Below are 16,800 nucleotides of genomic sequence, written 5' to 3'. Positions count from 1 at the left end.
TACTGTGACTCTACGTGTTCCGTCCAAAGAGAGAAGCCATACTGACATGAACTTTCTCCACATGGTTATCTGTGTCTGCTGAGCCTTTATGTAAAGAAGAAACACAGACTTACTGTCTGCAGTAAAAACAAATCAACAGAGGAGTCACATGATCACTGACCTTTACAAGGTGTTTGTTTTATTTAACATGAAGTGTACAGACTGTAAATGTCTGCTGAATGGCAATAATTCTATTTAAAAATGATGTGTTGTAATCTGTGAAGCTGCGTGTGAAGGACTTTTCTACGAAGGTAAAACAGGGTGATGTTTGTGTTCCAGCTCTGAATAAAATACATGAATCTGTCCTGCAGGTTCATTGCTCTTTAAACACCTGAGGACTCCACTGATTTCCTGAAAATGTAGTTTAATATTTCTGATTTGTTACTTTATACTCATATTTCAGGAGGCACATTTTTATAACAGCTGTAGTAATTTTTCACCAGTGGTGAATTTCAATTTGAAATGTTTTTAGAGATTTGTGGTTCTTACAGAACAGAAATGATAAAAACATGATCATCTTATAGAATATGATGCATTACTGCAGATTAAACATAAAGTTGTTAAAATAACATTAATTCGAATTAATGCAGTGAAACACTGAGAGGGAGCATTCACTTTTACTTTTCATACTTTAATATTTGTTTTATGGTAATACTCACATACTTTCACTTAATGCAGGACTTTAACTTTTAGTGGAGTATTTCCATAGTGTGTATTAGTACTTTTAGTTCAGTATAGGAGCTGAATACTTCTTCCACCCCTATTTAATGTGATGAACTACAACACTAATATTTTGGCTGCCTGAGGTGCAAAACTTTTCTCTCATATTTTCAGTGTGGAGTCACAACATGTACATGTGTGTTCCTTCTTCTGCAGGAAGTGTCCTGTAAATGTTCTTCATCCTCATCAAAGTTCCCAGAAGCTCAAATGTCAACATGATGTGTTTTTGTGAGTTGTGCTCAAACTCTCCTCAACAGATGGGAGGACTGTACAGAAACGTCTCCCTGTGGAGAACTGAGCCTCTCCCAGTGAGGACAAGCGGTGGATCCAAACTCTCCCGGTGAAGACCGGTGGAGGGACTGAACTTCTCCCGGTTCGGACCAGCGGTGGATCCAAACTCTCCCGGTGAAGACAGGTGCAGGGGCTGAACTTCTCCCGGTGAGGATCAGAGGTGGGATCGAACCGCCGCAGCAGCAGAGACGCTCCCAGTGGCTCGAGCTCGACGGCTAACTGCTACTAGCTAGGTGGCTAACCGCTGCTAGCTCATCTAAAGCTGAAAATGTTCCCTCTCTGCGCTTCGCTCTTCGGCCGGGACGGTTGCAAGCTTGACGGATTGTGCCATGACTTCACAGCGCCGTGGTGTTGATGGTTCCGAGCCTTGAGTTATGCTCTCACGAAAGAAAAGCAAAAACGAAGCGTCGAAACCAGCCGAGGTTCACGGAAAATATGTGAAGAAGGAAACGTCGCCGCTCCTGAGAAGTAAGCAAGCCAGCTAGCTCAGGTTAGCACCAGTTAGCTGAAGTTAATACCAGTGAAACCGTAGCCAGAAAACTTAAACTAACAGACTGAAGTGAGTGTGTGGAACATTGTGAAGTTATTATGGCTCACTAGTTTGTGAACAACGGTTTAATATTGTGCTCCTAAACCAAGCTAAGTGCTAACAAGGTACTTCAGTGCTAGCTAAATGCTAACCAAATTGCTACAGGCTAGAGTAAGATAACGGATACGACTCCAACTGATGGAAAGTGTGTTAAACTACTTAATAAATGACAAGCGGGGCTTTTTGTCATCTTTAATCAGTGGATTATTTTACTGAAAAGTCAGATTAGCCTAACCCTTAAAGCTGAGTGTCTGAATGATGTTAAACAGTCTTTTAAACTGATATTTAAATTGTGACATTTTGTCATTACATTTACTTCTTCGTCCTCATCACAGCCGCAGGAAATAATCTGGAAACTCACCGGAGGTGAAGTCGCTGTAAAAAAAAAAATAGAACATTACAGGAAGTTCTGCTGTAAACGTTTTATTTCAAAGTCAGAAAATGTTCTGAGAAAATAAACATAAAATAAAGTCAAAGTCAACTTTATTGTCAATCCACAATATGTACAATCCATACAGAGAGATCGAAATATTGTTTCTGGCAGTCCCACGGTGTGAAAAATAAATAACAAATAAAATATGTAACAATAAAAACAAACGACAACCACAGTGACACTTAACTGCAGTATAAATAAAAGAACACTTTTTGTACTTTATTACTGTTGCATTAAATGTGCTTGTTTCCAAATGCAGCTCATCATACATACACGCGTTATATGGGATGTATGTTCACTTTATGTTTATGCTGACGTTGCGTGTTGTGTCACCCGCCTGCCAGATCTTATGCCCTCATTCATCCGCCATGGACCCACGATTCCCCGACGCACCGAGGTTCCTCTGCCAGAGATGGGGCCCTCTTCCTACCCGGTGGCCCCCAGCCGGGAGCCCGCGGTGTCCCGCAACAAGAGCATCCTGCGGGCCCCCGTGCAGAGGCCCCCCCACGAGGTGGCCCGCAGGGAGAGCCACCGCATGTCGGCCCCTCCGTACCTGCCCCGCAGCCTGGGGGACCTGTCGCACGAGTACGGGGGCTCGTCGCAGTCCTTCCTCACAGACGTGAGCCCCATGTCGGAGAACGGAGACGCTGCTCGCTATTATTACCCCTCTGAACCTTATTACGACACCCAGCAGCAGCAGCAAAAGCAACAACAACAACAGCAGCAGCAGCAGCAGCAACAACAACAGCAACAACAACAACAACAGCAACAACAGCAACAGCAGCAACAGCAGCAGAGGCAGCAGCAGCCCAGGAGGGTCCCAGACCGCTTCCCTGAGGACTATCGATACTATGAGCACAATGAACACAACTTCCAAAGAGTTCCCAGACAGCACACTCCCCCCGCCCCCAGCAGGCCCCCCTCAGGTAAACAGGAAGTGTGTTCGTTGCTCACTTTACACGGTTTGGTTTGAACGAGGGGAAGCTGAGGGTTTGGGAACATTTCCATCAGGCGATCTGTGTCTCTGAGGGACTGAAACGCATCTTGTTATAGCGGTTGAAAGTTGTTTACAAAAGTGGATCAGTTCAAGATTTGAAGAGGTTTAAATATAATGGAGTTTTACATGAATGTATGATGGAGGATTATAGATCCAGTGTTTAAGTGTACCAGAGGAATGAAGTCTTTCTCTCTCCGCATGTGAACATGAGCGTGATGCGAGTGTGTAATTTCCTTCAGATGAAGTATGTCGGGGGCTGCAGGAATTTTCCAGCTCGACAGAGGAGCTTTTATTTTGTGGCGTTGTGTGCACAGTTTGATGTTGTGTGTGTGTTCGATGTTGTGTATGCGGTTCAGAGTTGTGTGTGTGTTCGATGTTGTGTGTGCGGTTCGATGTTGTGTGTGCGCCTGCAGTCAGATGTATCAGGCTGCTCACAGCTGTCAATCATCTGTGTTTTTACAGTTTCATCAGAGATGTTTCAGAGGATCTGAAGGATGATCTTCCTTTCATAACAACAATCCAGCGTTTCCTGTTCATCTGTGTGAAAACAGCTGGATTTTTAATTTGAGTTTAACCTACTGAATGCCTGTTAATCATCAGCCCTCTGAAGGTTGAATGCTGATGTCTCCATAACATCTGAAAACCAGTTGAAGCATGAAGTTTAGAATGTGTCTGTGTGATGTTCAGTGTTTCCTGTTGGGGGTCATGTGATGAAGTTGGTTTGTTTTTCCTGAGAGCAGAATGAGCTATTTCTGATATTCCTGAGCTGTAGTCTGTATTTCTCTGAGGGAAAAGGCAGCAATGAGGATGATGAGGAGGTGGTGAGGAGGAGGAGGAGTGCGCATTCCATCCCTTCAGTCAGCAGCTCCTCTGCTGCTGCTGTCGCTCTCCTGCAGAATTTCTCAGATCGTAGCACCATTTTGGAGTCAGACTTTGTTCCTGTGACGTTCTGCTGGTCTCTGGAGTTCTCTCGGTTCCTGTGGTTTCTTTATGGATCTCTCTGGCCTGAACTTGCAGACATGCAGTAACATCTGCTGTCTGACAGAACCACTGTGAAGTCCACTGGCGCGTTGCGTGCGTGCGTGCGTGCGTGTGTCTTCGTCTTCCTGTCCAGCAGTAACATCCTCCCTCTTCCTTCCCATCATCAGCGTTTCAGGATGCTGTCCCATTAAAACTGAAAGTCAGTCAGTCTTTCAGCAGTGTTCCTTACAGTCCAGAGTGTGTGTTGACGGTCCGGAGTGCGTTAACGGTCCAGTGTGTGTTAACGGTCCTGTGTTGTCGTTTGTCCTGCTGCCTCGTCACAGTGACCTTTTCAACTCGGTACATTCCTGCTGTAAACGTTCCCACACGCTGCCGTCCCTCCGTCTCTGAACACAGATGTTTGTTTTCCTCAGGCATCGGTCGGATCCAGGCCAAGTCTCTGGGAAACCTCTCCAGCCTGACGGGGGAGGACCTCCCCCTTCCTGGCGGGTGGACTGTGGACTGGACCATCCGGGGAAGGAAGTACTACATCGACCACAACACCAACACCACACACTGGAGCCACCCTCTGGAGAGGGAGGGGCTCCCCCCTGGCTGGGAGAAGGTGGAGTCAGCAGAGTTCAGGGTCTACTACGTGGACCACATCAACAAGAGGGCTCAGTACCGACACCCGTGCGCTCCGAGGTAGACGGCAGAGAGATGATGAAAGGTTTTGCCAGAATAAGCCGACTCCCGCTGGTCGATAAAATCAGATTTATAACTACAGTTTATGTTCCTTTACATCCCAGCGTTCCTCGCTATGACCAGCCCCCCCCACTCCCGCCTCCTGTCACCTACCAGCCCCGGCCCGCAGAGAGGAACCAGCCGGTGCTCGTTCCCGCCAACCCGTACCACACGGCCGAGATCCCAGACTGGCTGCAGGTGTACGCCAGAGCACCGCTCAAGTAAGTAGCGACCAATCAGCTGCTGACGATGTGTCACAACAAGCTGATATCACTGACCAATCAGCTGCTGATGGTGTGTCATATACAGATGACATCACCGACCAAGCAGCTGACAGTGTGTCACATGCCGATGACATCACCGACCGACCAGCTGACGGTGTGTCACATGCAGATGACACCACCGACCAATCAGCTGACGGATCCAGATGATGTCACTGAACAGACAGAGTTCAGGGAGAGACACTGATTTTGTAGCTGTTTCTTCATAACTCACCAAAACTTTACATAATTAACACAAACGTATAAATCAGGTGTGAACGAACTCTCGATGAAAACTTATGCTTACATCAGCTCTTAAGCTGCTGAAGAGGAGGGAAACTCCTACAGAAAACAGACTGTGATTTTATTCACAGCCTGGTTTTTATAACATTTTATTTCTAAAAACATTTTTTTGTTGTTTTTTGAGAGATAAAAAAAATAAATCTCTGCTGTAAAAACCTTTAACATAAAACAAGAACCTTCAACCATCTGTCTGATGTTCAGGTGTCCTGGAAATGTATTACCGCATATTTAATTAGATAACTCATTTTCATTTTTAAACAGAAAAGGTCAGAAAATGCATACAAATACCAAAATAACTGTCAGTCATCAGCTAGCTGTTGGCTTGTATAAAAACAATTCAAATTGACATCGGTTCTCCTCTTCTTCCAAATTTCTCCAAATTCAATTTCTTTAATGGAAAATGACGTCACTAAAATCCTCTCAGTCAGTCAGAGCTGCGAGTGTCTTAATATTGCACCTAAATATTTTTGTTTTATTGGATTCTGTCTCCTAAAAGTAGTCCCATTATCGTTAATATCTTTTCTGGCCCATCACTGCCTTGGCGTATAAAAATGAGCCTCGTGTGTGTTGATGACTCGGCGCCTGTGGAATCACTGTTCCTCTCCCGTCAGGTACGACCACATCCTGAAGTGGGAGCTGTTCCAGCTGGCCGACCTGGACACGTACCAGGGGATGCTGAAGCTGCTCTTCATGAAGGAGCTGGAGCACATCGTCAAGTCCTACGAGGCCTACCGGCAGGCGCTGCTGTCCGAGGTGGAGGCCCGCAAGCAGCGGCAGCAGTGGTACGCCCAGCAGCCCGCCAACAACTTCCTGTGAGGCCTTCCGCTGCCGCCACCACGCCTCTCTGAGGTCGCCGCCGCCTGGGAGCGGTCGCACTCTCCTCTCCAATCATCACCGACTCTGAAACCAAACACATCTGTGCCTTCGCTTGATCCAAATATACCAGCGGGAGTCCCCACCGCGCATGACAGCGTACGAACCCGCACGCCGAGCCGGATTTTCCCGCCCGCCGACCTGAGAGCAGAAGAGTGAAGGAGCTGCTCTGGATGTTGGAACAAAACCAATCCTGAGCTTGTGCCTTTTTTATTGAAATGTTTCTGACGCCGTGGAAACAGCAGCTTCTTCATCTGAAATATGTTTAGCTCGAACCTTTTACCTGAAACGGAACCATTAATTGACCTCCTGCAGACTGGAGACGACAATCCTCCGACACAGCCTCAGGTCTGATTGATGCAGCTTCAGGTCTGATTGATGCAGCTGGAACTTTTCAAACACCAAGTTTGCCAAACAAGTGGAAATTCTCTTTCTCCATGTTTGACTCTTTCTGGACTTTTCTTGCCTTATTTTTATGGACCGACACGTCTGCTCAGATTTAATGCAGGTTCACGGAAGCGTGTTTCTACTGATCACCAATCAATCAGCTGTTCAGATACTTGGAAGTGTTTCTCCTGTGTGACACAGTTTAATGAGAGGAGATGGAACATTTCTGAAATCCTGAAAGGCTTGTTGACCAGGTGATGTAGAACACCAGGCTTCTCTTCATCGCATCTTTTCACAATGATGTCATGACCTTTTTGGATTACAAATCCAGACCTGCTGTCAGCAATAAAGTCTGCAGTGATGTCATCAACACTACCGTTGCTGCTTCCTGCCGCTGCAGCTCGATACAAATATATTTTTTAATAATCTTTAACTTCCCAGAGACTCTCATCTCGTGTTGTTTCCTTTTCACTGCAGCTCAATGACCTGTTCAGCTAAACAGGTGCTGAACTTTGACCCCGAACACTACACACTACAGACTGGACATGACAGTGGACGTCTGAAAACTGGGCCCCCATGTGGAAGTGCCTTAAAGTGCATTACCACTGAGGGCCACTAGGGGCTGTCTCCAATAACTCCCATGTAAAAAGCATCCACTGCTTCTGAAATACAAAGTCAGTAAATGTTTCCAGTCATCGTGGTGTCATTCGATAAACTTCCTCCTTCTGATCAGAGTTCTGGTCCTTCTGGAAATATGCCATCATTCATTACATATTAGGACTCTTAACACGCATATGTTTGGGGTCGGGGCTGGGTGATTGACAGGCCTGGGGGTGGAGTCAGGTTTCTGGTATATGTGGGCGTGGCCAATCTGACCAAATCCGATCGTGTCCTGACGGTTCAGGTTGGGAACGACGTGATGTGTCAGTGAGTTAAACACCTGCTGCTTCTACTCCTCCTGTTTCTGTTCTTTTGCTCAACTACTTCGATAAACTCGTGATCTACAAGCTCATTTATATATAGAGCAGGGATCCAATCACAGAGGCTCACTTGAGATGAAATGTAAAGCTGGTGTCGCGAAATCCGATCACACCGGGACGGATCTACACTGCAGGTTTGAACAGGGTCTGAGAGGAGCACTTAGCCAGCTACGTGAGGATAAATATTCAGTGTTGAATAACTCAAACAGCTTCAGATGATTGTCATGAACGGGTTAAGATGAATTTTTATTTCTGAAAAAAACTCAACTTCAGTCTGGATTTCATTAATTTGGTCCAACTTTATTATTTATTTGTGTGTGACTGAAATTTTGCAAACGTGTGTGTGAAAGTAAGCAGAGCTCTCCAGGAGGCGGATCGACTGAACCTTCGGTCCTCTGACGCTGCTCCACATCTGGACCTGATGAAGATGAAGACGACGCTCCAGGAGTGAAGAGTTAAACTGATGAACACAGACCTGAATAGGAGTCTGACGGGGACGGCTGTTTGTGAACGCCTCGCTTGGGATGCGGAAGACTGAAGACGCTGTGTGTGTGTGTGTGTGTGTGTGGGGGGGGGGGGGGGGCTGCAGGAGACAGACAAGAAGACGCTGCTACACATGAACAGTAACAGTCTGCTCAGCCAGACTCGCATACCATGAAGTCTTTCTACTAACACACATACACAAGCCCTGTTCTCCCATCATGCAACACTCCTGCACGTGAAGATGATGACAGACATGTGGAATGAGGAGCCTCTGTCGCCACGCCTCATCACGCCACAGAGAGCTGCATTCCTCAGACTAGCTCCCACATTCAGGAACAGACACTCACACACACACATACACACGCACACAGAGGATCTCTGAGACATGATGTCATCACCGGCTGCTCTCGAGATGTGAAACCATTTTTACATGTTGTGGAGCAGCAGCTTGTCTTCTGAAGACTTCCTGTCGGAGAGCTCACGGACGAAGACACGAACCAGCGCCCACGCTGACGCCGCCGCGTCACTTCACAGACAACGTTGGTCCTTTAGAAACACCACGAAACTTCAAGAACAGAACGAGCGGCACGAATGAGGGCGTCAACGTTTGGCTATAATCTGATGGAGACGGGTGAGATGCAGAGCTGACAGGAGGGCGTGGCCTCCCGCACAGTGCGTCTGTACAGGTGTGTATGTGTTCACGGACACACAGGTGAGATGAGCAGGAAACAGTCGTTACAGGGAGGAAGAGCAGAGCGCCTCCTCCTCCCCGTCCATCCATCCCCCTGATGTCCCTGCTGTATTCTGTCCCTGTCATCAGTCCCTCTTCTTGTCCGTCTCCTCGGCCGCCTCGTCCTCCTGCGGCCCGGGGAAGGCGTGGTGGTACAGGTGCCTGTGATTGGCTGCTACGTTGTACAGCTTGTAGAGAGCCTGAGGAGGGAGGAAGAGGAGGTGGAGTCAGTTCTTCATCCAGGAAGTCATCATCAAAACATTGTCACGGCTGCTGTGAATGTTCACACTCACCTCGTTGGTGCTCCCCTGCAGCAGCGTGAAAGAAACACATAGGCGTGAGTGTGCATGGACACAACGCAACACACAATCAACACACAACACACAGACATCGTATGAAGCTGCTCCAATAAGAAAACATTAGTCATATGATGGATCTGAGCTGATTTAAAGGAGGATGTCGCCCCCTGGTGGTTCACAGAGACATCGTTACTAAACTTATGATGTCATGTTATTTATCTTAAAATATTAAATATTATTAATGAGCAGCAGTTTAAAGTAAAGATGAAATTATTTTAATCAGAAAACAGAAGATTTACTATAAATAATGTGAAAGTGACAACAAACAATCTGAGTTTCAGGTATCTTTTAAACAATTGATTAATTAAAGAAGAAAATAATATGTCAAAAAAGTCATTATATTTAAATATAATATTTTTGCCCACTTGTTGCCTTTATTGCAGCTGAATTTCATACAAACTATGAAGTTTATTTAATCTGAAGAGGATTTATTTATTTTTGTGAGTGAAAGATAAACATCCTTATACCCTGAAGGTGTTATTTTACAGGTAGTGTCCTGATAAAGAGCCTCTGATGTTTTAGCTGCTAAATCACATCTACAGTTAAAAAACTAAAACCTACACCGAGGCTATTTACACATTTTACCTGGTTTTACTTTTTATTTGATTTTCGATAGAATATTATTTATTTCATTTATACATTTTTTTTAATTGTTTTTTTTTTTACTGTATTTAAATATTTTATTGAACTTTTAAGATATTTTTTGGACAATTTTGTTATGTGTTTTAGTTGTTCTTAAATTTTATTTTAGTATTTTAATAACTCTTAATTCCTTTGGTGTTTCCTCATTAATGTTTCCTGAGTTCTGTTCTTTATAATATATTCACTGATGTGTGTGTGGACATTTGTTGTGCGTCTGAGGAGCTGTTTGTGGTGTGCAGAGGCTCTTATTAATAACTAATTCATTTTGATGACCGTATTGATCAGGTGAGACGGTATCTGGACCTACCTGGTCCCACAGCGCGCCGGCCACCTGGTCGATGACGGCTCCAAGCTCCCGGTACTCCCCGGAGTAGCGGATGTAGGCCCAGGTGCAGAGCGTGATGAGCGCAAGGCCCAGGATCATGTTACACAGGCTGGCGATGATGTCCACGCCCACAAAGCCCGTGATGCCCGCCGCCACGTACATGACGAAGATGACCACGAATAGCGTGGCCGGCGTGCGGGCGGCATGGAAAATGTTCTTGGAGTCGTTGTGCTTGATGTACTGGACGAACACCTCGTCGATCTCCGCCTCCAGCTGCTGCAGGTACCGCCGGCTGAACTCCTCACCCCCCATCTTCTTCACGCCCCGGAACACCTGCAGGGCCTCCTCCCGGATCACTCCGTGCCGGGCCTGCAGCTCGGTGGGTGCCAGAAAGGGCCGGTCCCCTCCGCAGACCTAAGGAGGAGCAGAACTGGTCAGTGAGGAAGGATCAGAACCGGTCAATGAGGATGGATCACAACCGGTCAGTGAACCAGTCAGTGAGGAAGGATCACAACCGGTCAGTGAGGAAGGATCAGAACCAGTCAGTGAGGATGGATCAGAACCAGTCAGTGAACCGGTCAGTGAGGATGGATCAGAACCGGTCAGTGAACCGGTCAGTGAGGAAGGATCAGAACCGGTCAGTGTTGATGGATCAGAACCGGTCAGTGAACCGGTCAGTGAGGAAGGATCAGAACCGGTCAGTGAGGATGGATCAGAACCGGTCAGTGAACCAGTCAGTGAGGAAGGATCAGAACCAGTCAGTGAGGATGGATCAGAACCGGTCAGTGAACCAGTCAGTGAGGAAGGATCAGAACCAGTCAGTGAGGATGGATCAGAACCGGTCAGTGAACCGGTCAGTGAGGAGGATCAGAACCGGTCAGGTTTATGAAGGTAAAGTTCTCCTCACCCCCTCCATCTTCTTGTTGTACAGATCCTTGGCAGCAGCAACAGCAGCCAGATTGTTGGCTTCAGCTGTGGCCTGATGGAGGAGGAGGAGGAAGAAGAGAGGAGAAATGTGTTAATTATATAATATAATCTGATGTTTATCTTCCTGTATAGAAGTGGATGTATTTAAATGGAGAGAGACAGAGATGTGATGACTGATTGGTGTTTACAGTCTGCAGCTTCTCACGTCACCAACAGGTTCGGAGTTTAACTTCTGTTTAAGATAAGTTGGACTGTTTCATTTCATTTAAATGGACTTCAGGGTTCAGTTGTTGAGATAATTAATGACATCACGTGTTGCACACTACTTTTCTCCTTCCATCACAGAAAAACACCATAATTTCACATGCAAAAACTCATTTGATCACATGTGATTGTGCACATGTGGAGCATGTGAAACATGTAGTTCTGGAACATTTTCATGGTGTAATATGTAAAGCTCATGTAGGTTTTCCCAAATATTTGTCTCATGTATCATGTTGCAACAAATGGTAAACATGTGTCATAATGTGATAAACATGGGAAACGTGTGTTTTCTCTGTGAGGGTCAGATTAGACTGTTTCCGTGAACTGTTAGTTTTGAGACTTAAAGACAGAATCATCATCATCAACCAGAAGATCTTTAAAATGAGGTTGTATGTAATTATTAATTTATTAAAAGTGTACCTGTAACATGGACTTTGGATGTGGCAGCTCCTCTCCTTGGTAGATTTTAATGTACGCCTGAAACATAATAAATATATTGTAGAATCAGTTGTATTAAATGTGAAGAAACAAGCTCCTCTAGCAGATCTTTATACACCTGATAACATGACAACATGACTTCATTGAAACGGAGACCTTTTAACCAATCAGAGCGCAGCGTGGATCCGTCACGAATGTTCGTTCTCACCTTGAAACACTCCACCAGACCTCTGCAGGTGATCTTACTGCCGTTGATCTCCTTCACGTCGATGTTCTGAGGACTGAGGAGCCACGGAACCAGAACCTGCAGGTTGTTGATGAACTCTCCGTCGATCTCTGGAGAATATGAGTAGAACCACAGGCGAGAGAACGGAGTGATCCGAGTTTGATGGAAGTGAGAAACATGAGCAAACTGGAGGACCAGACGTTCCTCTTACTTAAATTAACTGTTTTAAAATCCTCTTAGATTCTCTGTAAAATGTTTTTCAGAGCTGGTTTTCTTTGAAAAATACTGTTTTCTGTTTATTTCCTGCATCCCTCCCGATCACCACCAGAGGTCCTCAGTCCCTGTCCTCTGCAGGCCACGCCCACCTCCACCTGCTTCCTGTCTCACCTGCAACCACTCTGTGATCAGCAGGTCACTAAATATTCTCTCAGGCTGCTTCCTGGTTTAAACCCTGCTCCCTTTTTGGTTTTTCGACATGCGACTTCATATTGTTTTATTTCACATATTTTAAACCCTGATGTCCACCCCGAATGTAAAGTCTGCCTGCTGAGAGGATGTCCTGCAGAGACGTTACCTTTGATTCTGCCGTCGAAGTGCGGGTTGGTGGCCACCTTGAGTCCGGGATGAGGCATCAGGAAGCAGGAGATGTTGGTGAAGCAGGAGTGGATGTGTTTCCGGACGTTCTGCAGCTCTTCGTGTTGGTTCTCTGAGATCTGAAACACCAACAGGAGGTTTCAGACATGCAGTGAGCAGCAGAGCCTGCAGGGGGAGCTGAAGAGCTACAGACTGACCTTCAGCCTTTTCTCCAGGAACTTCATGCCTCCTTCCTGCCCGTACGGAAACTCGTAGGGAAAACTCCAGTCTCGGACCAGGAAGATCATGGACTGGAATACAAAATGCACCACATGAATCATCGAGAAGCTTCGGTTAAACTGCCTCCATCGCAAACCTCAGTTCGACAGTTTAATCTTAGTCCAGCATCTCAACCTCGATTCAACCTCAGGCCGACGGTTCATCCTCAGTTCATCCTCAGGCCGACAGTTACTCCTGCTGAAATACTTTATGTTTTATCTGATCTGTACCTGGAACGGTTTGAGGAACGTCTCCTCCATCGCCAGCCGGCCGTACTCCGTGAAGAGCTGCAGTAAGAAGAAGAAAAGACACACGTTTATTCAACATGTTTTTTTCACCATCTGGATTAAAGTCTGTTCTTTGTAACAGGATTCATGAAACACACGTGTCTCTTGGGTTTGAATGTGTGTTTCTGACCTGCAGGTGCTGAAGGTCGTCCTCCTGCACATTCTGGGAGATGTTGTAAACCTGAAAGACATTGTTCAGTCACAGATTCATTCAGTATCTAAGAAGAATTAATCACATCTAAAGTTTAGAATGTAAATATTCTGTAAAATATATCACATTTTAATAAAATGTAACTTTACATAATATAAAAAATTATTGATGTCCCTCCATATAGAGACTTGGAGCACCCGTGTTACAGAAGAGAACCATCACAGTGAGGAGGGTGCGTCCTCCGAGGACCATGAACGTCTGCACAGTTTAATGTGAATCCATCCAGTTATCTCGGAGATATTTCAGAAAATACATTCATAAACCTACAGATCTGTGTCCAGCTGTTCGTACCTGCATGGAGCTGATCATGGTGCTCAGAGCGAACACGGTGGCCGAGTCCCTCAGAGTGGACTGACTGTCAAACGTCCCCTGAGTGTCCATCAAGAGCACGGCGACCTAAAGACAAAGACGGGAGGAGACGGTGATCTAAAGACAGAGACGGGAGGAAACGGCAACCTAAAGACAGAGACGGGAGGAAATGGCAACCTAAAGATAGAGATGGTGATCTAAAGACAGAGATGGGAGGAGACGGCGACCTAAAGACAGAGACGGGAGGAGACGGCGACCTAAAGACAGAGAAATTAGGAGACTGTGACCTAAAGACAGAGACGGGAGGAGACAATGACCTAAAGACAGAGAAGGGAGGAGACGGCGACCTAAAAACAGAGACGGGAGTGACCGGAGTGTTTTTAATTCTCATCCTGACTTTGATGAAATACATGGAGAGAATCAGTGGATCTGGATGAAGGTTTAATTAAAAGTTAATCTGGTATCTGTGTTTAATGATGACCTCACTCCTCTATGTCTCTGATGTCTCTCACCTTCCTCCCGTCCGGTTTGTCCACCAGGAAGACTTCGCTCCAGATCTGGATCCCGGTGGTCTCTCTCTCCGAACCCCCCCGCCAGGAGAAGCCAGTCAGCGGCTCTTCTGCCTCTCCGAGCCAGTCTTCAGCCGCCTGCAAGAAAAACGCTTCGACGGGTCAGTTTATCTTTCACGGTGGTTTAATCCATTATATTTTAATCAATGTGCTTTATTTAATAAGCTGCAATCACAGAATAGGACTTATAAATAATATAAATAGAGAAATATATGGTCAGACTACTGCACTGCTACAGATCCATGTTTAACATGTTTATGGAACTACAGACAGATGATATGATGGAGGTTCCTTGTACTGCAGGGCATTATATTTTCCATTATTACTTTTATTTCCTGACACTTGTCCTGTTTTTTTTCTGTTGTTTTCTGTTTTCCTTCCTGTTATTTTTGTTTGCTGTCTTTTGAATTTAAATCATATAAACATGTTTCGATGGAGTTGTTAAACCTCCAATCAGAGAATGTTCCTCCGTGGTGACATGAAACTTCTTTTAAATACAGATGATGATGATGATGATGATGATGATCACGGTGTTGGATGTTCCCCAGCGTGTTCTTCTGTCGGTATAGAACCCTGTAAGTGCTTGTACTTACTTGGTTGTACATGTAGCGCAGCATGAAGTCCATGAGGAAGGACTTCCCCTTCCGGAAGGCACCGGCCACAGAGATGGCCACCACCTCTCGGTCCTGGACCTCCTCTGCCAGCAGGATGCGGATCAGCGCCGCCTCGTCCAGCTCAAAGGTGTGGTCGTCTTTCACCAGCAGAACCTGGATGGGTCGGGCCCGTCCGTCAGGCTCCTCCTCCTCCGAGCTCCAATCATACACGGTCTTATCACTGAGGGACCCTGGAGGGGAGGAAGAGGAGGGTTACTGAGGAAGAGGACGGTTACTGAAGAAGAGAAGGAAGAGGAGGGTTACTGAGGAGAAGGAGAGGAAGAGGAGGGTTACTGAAGAAGAGGAGGAAGAGGAGGGTTACTGAGGAAGATGAGGGTTACTGAGGTAGAGGAGGAAGAGGCGGAAGAGGAGGGTTACTGAGGAAGAGGAGGAAAATGAGGTTTAAAAAGTTTCACAGAAATGAAAGAACATCTGATTTAACCAGAAAATGAGCTCAGATGACATGATGATGATGCATTCAGTGAAAGTGGGATGTTATTATGTGAATGCCTAAACTTCCATTAAAGGAGGAAACAGTTGAGTCTACTCTTCCTCCTCCTGTGAATAGCCGATCAATACAGTTAATAAGAATGAATCTTCATCCTCTCAGATGTTTCCGGAGCTTTCAACCAGTGACTAAGAGTGTTCTCATCTCTGCTGTCTCATGCGGAGCTGCGGGATTTTAAAATTCTCCTCCTGTGAACATCCCTGAAGATCTATGATGTTTGTTTAAGTGATTTTATCCTAAATGAAAGCTGTGACAGATTCAGGAGGCGGTTGGGTGTTTAAAGATTAAACATGGTGAATAATTTAATCCTCCCCGGTTTCCTGTCAGCCTACTGTCTCCAGAGCAGAGCAGGCCAAGCCTGGCTCGGCTCGGCCCAGCCTGGCCCGGTGAACTTGATAGTGCAGCTGCAGATGTTTGAAGATCATCTGCCTGAAGTGGGTCAGGACAGATCAAGTCTCTGCCTCCTCTTCCTCCTCATGCAGCTCTTCATCCCTGCAGGCCTGAACTGAACCCACCACGGACCACTGTGATTCACAGCCTGCTGCTCGCCTCCTCCATCAGGGTGGAGGAGTGATGATGATGATGATGATGATGATGGTGGTCCTGATGAAGATGACAGCCTGTTTACTGATGCAACATTACATAATTAGAAGCCACCACACAGAAGGAGGTTTTCCGGCCTTGTGGGGACCTGCAGCTCCATCAGGGAACCACTGAACATATTTAAAATCATAAATATATATTTTCTGTCGGTATTAATGCAGATAAACTGAATCCCGGTGATTTTCTGCATCGTTTCCTCCAAACAATCAGACTCCGCTCTCATCTCTGTCGCCAGTAGAAGCAGCATCTCATCATGGAGTCTGAGATAAATATGATTAGCTGCTCCCGCCCTCCGCTCGTTCAGGAACATACGAACATGTATGTGCTGAGGAGAAGCGGAAATGTTCTCCGGTACGTACACTCACCCCAGCTGTCTCTGTCCGGTCGGTGCTTCATGGTTCGGTCCGTGTGTCCCGGTGTTGGTCCGTTAACGAGCGGTCATGAGTGTCGGGAGGATGCTCCGTCTCCACCTCAGCGATGCTCGGATCAAAGGAGGATGATGGAGCTTTTTATTCCCAGCGTGATGCAGGGCTGTTGCCCGCCGACAGGGGGCGCTGCTCTCCTTCCTGCGATGCAGCCACAGCTGAATAATGCAGTGAAATGGATGCAGGTCTCAGCTCAGAGGAGAAAACAGTCCGACTGCCGAATGGGAGGCCGCAGCTGCGACTACAGCCCGCTGTCAGCACTGTTGCTATGGAGATACTCTACCTACAGTTCCAGTTTTGGACGGCAGGGAGCGGTAATTACACAGAGATAAGAACAATGCTGCCTTCAGGTACACGTGAACTTTTAATGGGTCAACGTGCCGACGGTCATTGAAGAGGTAAAAACATAAGAT

At 46.2% G+C, this 16,800-nt stretch overlaps 2 protein-coding genes across 4 annotated transcripts; one reads left to right on the top strand and one right to left on the bottom strand.

The window, feature by feature from the left end:
• The first annotated feature begins 1,044 nt into the window (after window positions 1-1,044).
• sav1 (salvador family WW domain containing protein 1) lies at window positions 1,045-7,412 on the top strand. 2 transcript variants are annotated; one of them, XM_069717618.1, is made up of 5 exons: window positions 1,045-1,518; window positions 2,417-2,998; window positions 4,464-4,734; window positions 4,839-4,994; window positions 5,948-7,412. In XM_069717618.1, exons 1-5 carry the CDS (start codon window positions 1,425-1,427, stop codon window positions 6,150-6,152), a joined length of 1,308 nt encoding a protein of 435 aa, XP_069573719.1. In that variant the 5' UTR covers window positions 1,045-1,424; the 3' UTR covers window positions 6,153-7,412. The 2 variants fall into 2 exon arrangements, with proteins under 2 accessions (XP_069573719.1, XP_069573721.1); XM_069717620.1 differs by having other exon boundaries at window positions 1,450-1,540.
• A 443-nt stretch (window positions 7,413-7,855) lies between these two features.
• atl1 (atlastin GTPase 1) lies at window positions 7,856-16,594 on the bottom strand. 2 transcript variants are annotated; one of them, XM_069717616.1, is made up of 14 exons: window positions 16,322-16,594; window positions 14,792-15,042; window positions 14,142-14,276; window positions 13,612-13,716; window positions 13,240-13,290; window positions 13,053-13,109; window positions 12,762-12,854; window positions 12,545-12,683; window positions 11,953-12,080; window positions 11,727-11,783; window positions 11,023-11,094; window positions 10,098-10,529; window positions 9,083-9,097; window positions 7,856-8,989 (listed from the first exon to the last, which is right to left on the bottom strand). In XM_069717616.1, the coding sequence occupies exons 1-14, from the start codon at window positions 16,356-16,358 to the stop codon at window positions 8,876-8,878; spliced, it is 1,686 nt and encodes a 561-aa protein (XP_069573717.1). In that variant the 5' UTR covers window positions 16,359-16,594; the 3' UTR covers window positions 7,856-8,875. The 2 variants fall into 2 exon arrangements, with proteins under 2 accessions (XP_069573717.1, XP_069573718.1); XM_069717617.1 differs by having other exon boundaries at window positions 16,328-16,592.
• Between the last annotated feature and the right edge of the window lie 206 nt (window positions 16,595-16,800).

Source organism: Brachyistius frenatus, unplaced genomic scaffold (genome assembly GCF_029030835.1).
Source record: "Brachyistius frenatus isolate BFR_SWC_R1_liver_20210118 unplaced genomic scaffold, ASM2903083v1 Contig_178, whole genome shotgun sequence".
Lineage (NCBI taxonomy): Eukaryota > Metazoa > Chordata > Actinopteri > Embiotocidae > Brachyistius > Brachyistius frenatus.
The sequence above is the reverse complement of the archived record's forward strand: the minus strand, read 5'-3'. Positions and strand labels throughout refer to the sequence as shown.

What these genes read in the sequence shown, in the direction of transcription:
- sav1 (XM_069717618.1), top strand. Translation starts at nt 1,425, where the DNA reads ATGCTCTCACGAAAGAAAAGCAAAAACGAAGCGTCGAAACCAGCCGAG. An exon ending in CCCCAGCAGGCCCCCCTCAG is followed by an intron (nt 2,999 to 4,463) that starts GTAAACAGGAAG and finishes TGTTTTCCTCAG; the next exon opens with GCATCGGTCGGATCCAGGCC. An exon ending in CGACACCCGTGCGCTCCGAG is followed by an intron (nt 4,735 to 4,838) that starts GTAGACGGCAGA and finishes TTTACATCCCAG; the next exon opens with CGTTCCTCGCTATGACCAGC.
- atl1 (XM_069717616.1), bottom strand. Translation starts at nt 16,358, where the DNA reads ATGAAGCACCGACCGGACAGAGACAGCTGGGGTGAGT. An exon ending in ATCCAAAGTCCATGTTACAG is followed by an intron (nt 11,095 to 11,726) that starts GTACACTTTTAA and finishes CTCCTCCATCAG; the next exon opens with GCCACAGCTGAAGCCAACAA. An exon ending in ACAACAAGAAGATGGAGGGG is followed by an intron (nt 10,530 to 11,022) that starts GTGAGGAGAACT and finishes GCTCCTCCTTAG; the next exon opens with GTCTGCGGAGGGGACCGGCC.